General features: G+C 39.5%; 1 protein-coding gene across 7 annotated transcripts in view; it reads right to left on the bottom strand.

The window, feature by feature from the left end:
• Positions 1 to 1,289: 1,289 nt before the first annotated feature.
• Positions 1,290 to 3,423, bottom strand: part of ABI3BP (ABI family member 3 binding protein) — a 282,301-nt gene continuing 280,167 nt past the window's right edge. For all 7 annotated transcript variants that reach the window (XM_019528652.1, XM_019528653.1, XM_019528655.1 and 4 more), the window contains one exon: positions 1,290 to 2,687. In XM_019528652.1, the coding sequence (XP_019384197.1) occupies positions 2,572 to 2,687 (116 nt within the window). In that variant the 3' untranslated portion in view covers positions 1,290 to 2,571. The remainder of the gene's footprint in view (positions 2,688 to 3,423) is intronic.

Here is a 3,423-nt window from a genome sequence, read left to right as displayed (position 1 = left end):
CCACTGCTTGACTGGTTTTAATTAAGCACTCTGGATAAGATGGTGTGAGCACACTTACTTGTTTATACCTTTTTATATCTGTCTAGTTAAAGAGATCTACTCTATCAACTGTTCTTAAAAAAAAAAAAACAAACAAACAAAAAAAACCCAAAACCAGAACCTATTTGTTGTATAGGCTTTGGGTGAACTGCTAGATTTGTCACCCAGTCTGCATGGTGGGAAAGTTATTACAAAGGTAGGCTGTTTTTTGTACTGATCAGTTTCAGAGCCATTTTTCAATGCCTACAGTTGCCAGATTGCCAAATCACAGTAGTTTTTCTTTTTAGTGCTATAGTAAGAAAAGTGAACAGATACTTTAAGGAACCCATGAAACTGACATAGGAGTGAGGTTTTTTTTAACTGGTATTCTGATTTAAAAAACAACAAAGCTTCAGTGACTTGATAGGAATCTTTTTGAGGTATTTGGCTTGGAATCCTTAACAAGAAATAGTTTACACAAACCTTTTGCCACTCAGAAAAACTTGGACAGCAGTGCTGGTAGCATCATACTGAGCCAAAAAGAAAAGTAAAAACCCAAACCCCAAATCCATGACTGTTATGAAACCCAAAGCAGACCACACAGAGCAAAACATGGCAAAGGGCAAAACCACTTTGCTTTGGTTAAAGTATTCCTAGAAACCATACTGCATAGCCAGTGCTAATCGATGGAAAAGCTAAGGCTAGTCCTGAGAAAAGAATGGAAATTGTGTGAGGATTTGGGTGTAATGCACAACTGACACAGTACTATAAACTGTTTGACCGGAGCCAGCTACTTCCTTATTAAAAAATGTGTGGTAAGGTGGTATTAAAATGTCCAAACTCTTTGAAAAGAATCAAATAATAGCACTAGGATGTGACCTGCACATCCAGCCTGATTTCTGTTCATCTCAGTATGGTGGGGAGGCAGCAATGCACTTAGGAAGTACTTGGAGTCTCCTCTTCTAGTACAGCCCCATTAATCCATTAGAGGTAAATGTCTCATCCCTAAGGCACCTTCCTAACCCTGACAGTTACTAGTCTTGGTTGGCCACAGTCCAATTCTTAGTGCACCAGGTATCCATATAAAAACAGTCGGTGTGTTTGCAGGAAAACACATCCAACTTTTTTTTTTTCACAATAGAACAGGGTACAGACAGTTTCACAATGCAAGGAAGCTTGCAATGTAAGCTGTCATTTTGGTGGTTCTTCTTCTCCAGCACTCATTTTGCACCGGTACACAACACCAAGAAGAAAATGACTCAAAGTAAAACTTTACATGATTAAAAAATACTTTATTAGGAGTACAGTGTACCTGCAATGTACTTTAAGGCATTTTCTATAAATGACTTCTGTTATTTCCTTGGTGTTCCTGTTCATACCGTCAATACATTTTTAATGTAATGAATAAACACCTTACTTAAAAAAACTACATCTCTTTATTTCGTTCATAAATGTTCAAGCAATACAACAGATAGCTTTGTTGGGAGGGGAAGAAGTGGCAGGTGAGTTTTAAATCAAAATACTGTAAAAGCAGTTTTAAAAATTCATTTATTGCTATTTTCCCTTTGTCCCCTAATATCAAACAGTTCTTCAAAGCCTGTCTCTATCTTCTTATAGAGACAACCTGATTATGCTAGGACTGGCTAGGAAATGGTATATAAATATGATTCAGGGAAGTCCTGTCCCCACTTCACACATGATCTTGCAGAATCCTGTTGTGCTATCCATTTGGCTTGTAAGACAGTTGGTTTGAAATTCAGAAAACACTACCTTTTATGTAAATCACTTCCAACAGCAAGCCAGTTTTAATCCTGTTTCCCAAGTACATACGCTTGTATGAAGAAAAAATACTGCCAGTTAGCATACCATGGAGAGGGACTTGAACCTGGATCAGCTTCTATTTTAACTTGGATGCAGCTAGACTATAAACCAATGTTCCTAACCAATACAAACAGGCAGAGTTTCTAACATTATGTATTTGGCAATAGGCTGCATAGACTGCTACAGGCTGCGCTTGTGTCCTTTACTGTTTGTTTGGCTTTTTAATCTACAGTTTAAGTAGAGTGGGGACATAGCCCAAGACTCCAGAAGTACCTGGACAAGAAGCATATGGCACGAAATATTATGCTAAAAACAGTGACTATATAAAATTAATGCATATTGCAGTTTCCTGGTCAACTTTGCCACAATTGTGCCTCAGAACATTCATTACAACACTGTGATAAATAATATACACACCGAATCTTTTAAAATACCATATAAACCGTACCTTGCGATACCAAGAACAGGGAGCCAGCTTCCCCAGACATTATCCTACAACATATCCTTACCTTGTTTTAACCTAAAACAAATTTGTAAAACTGGATAAATACAGTAAGCAGCCTAGGCTATTACACAATGCAGTATTGTCATTAGATTTTTACGAACTTTTACATGTTAGCAAACTTGTTTAAATGACAGGAATATCATAAACTCTTCCATCTCTGAGCTTGTTTCGGGGAAGGCAGGTGGGTCGAATGATGGGAATTTTTCATGATCAAGTTCATGCAGCATCTACCATTTTCCAGGTATTGAAGTTCCGCACTCATACCAATGAACATAGTTAATATGTGTCTGACCCCCTATTTCACCAAACTTCACAGGCTCCTGGCGAACTGCTCTGAAAAAGCCTAATAAAAACAAAAGTGGAAGACGGCTCAATGCAGACGGTAGTTTTAAGGTAACGGAATATTGGTTCATTGGCTTGGAGAGTATCTGACCAGAGTAGACCCAAATCAAAATGCTCTGTGTATTTGGAAAATTCAGAAAATTTTACAGTTTGTCCTTCCTACCTCCTATGAATTGCACCAGACCTCTACTGCACTTCAGGAAGAGCACGTACATAATGTGGGTGGAATGGAGTCCAACCAGCCGAGCAAAGACGGGAGGAACAGAACAGCAATGGGCCAATTTCCAGTTTCTTCCTCCAGTTGTTTATCATTATCACTTAGTTTGCAATAAAACAGATTTCAGTGACAGGTAGACCCCACTTGTCTTGTTGAAACTTGCATATATGTAACCACGATGAAGGCTTAAAAGCTTGGGGGTAAACAGTTAAGTCCAAATACTGGAGCGTTCGCCAAGTTTATATGCAACAGTACTTAGCAATGCCAATCTGAAGTCAAACTTACTTATTTTCATACACAGTATCTCACTCCGTTCTCATTGAGAAACTGGGGGACTGTGGTGTCGACACCCACACAGTCAATTGGGTCGCCAACTGGCTGGAGGGCCGCACCCAGAGGGTGGTGGTGAACGGGTCATTTTCGAGCTGGAGGGATGTGGGCAGTGATGTCCCCCAGGGCTCGGTCCTCGGGCCCGCGCAATTCAACATCTTCATCAGTGACTTGGATGAGGGGGTAAAAA

The sequence above is a fragment of the Crocodylus porosus genome, unplaced genomic scaffold, assembly GCF_001723895.1.
Source record: "Crocodylus porosus isolate Cpor-Errol unplaced genomic scaffold, CroPor_comp1, whole genome shotgun sequence".
NCBI classification, from domain to species: Eukaryota; Metazoa; Chordata; order Crocodylia; family Crocodylidae; genus Crocodylus; species Crocodylus porosus.
Note: the sequence above shows the minus strand (reverse complement) of the source record. Positions and strands in the feature narration are given on the sequence as shown.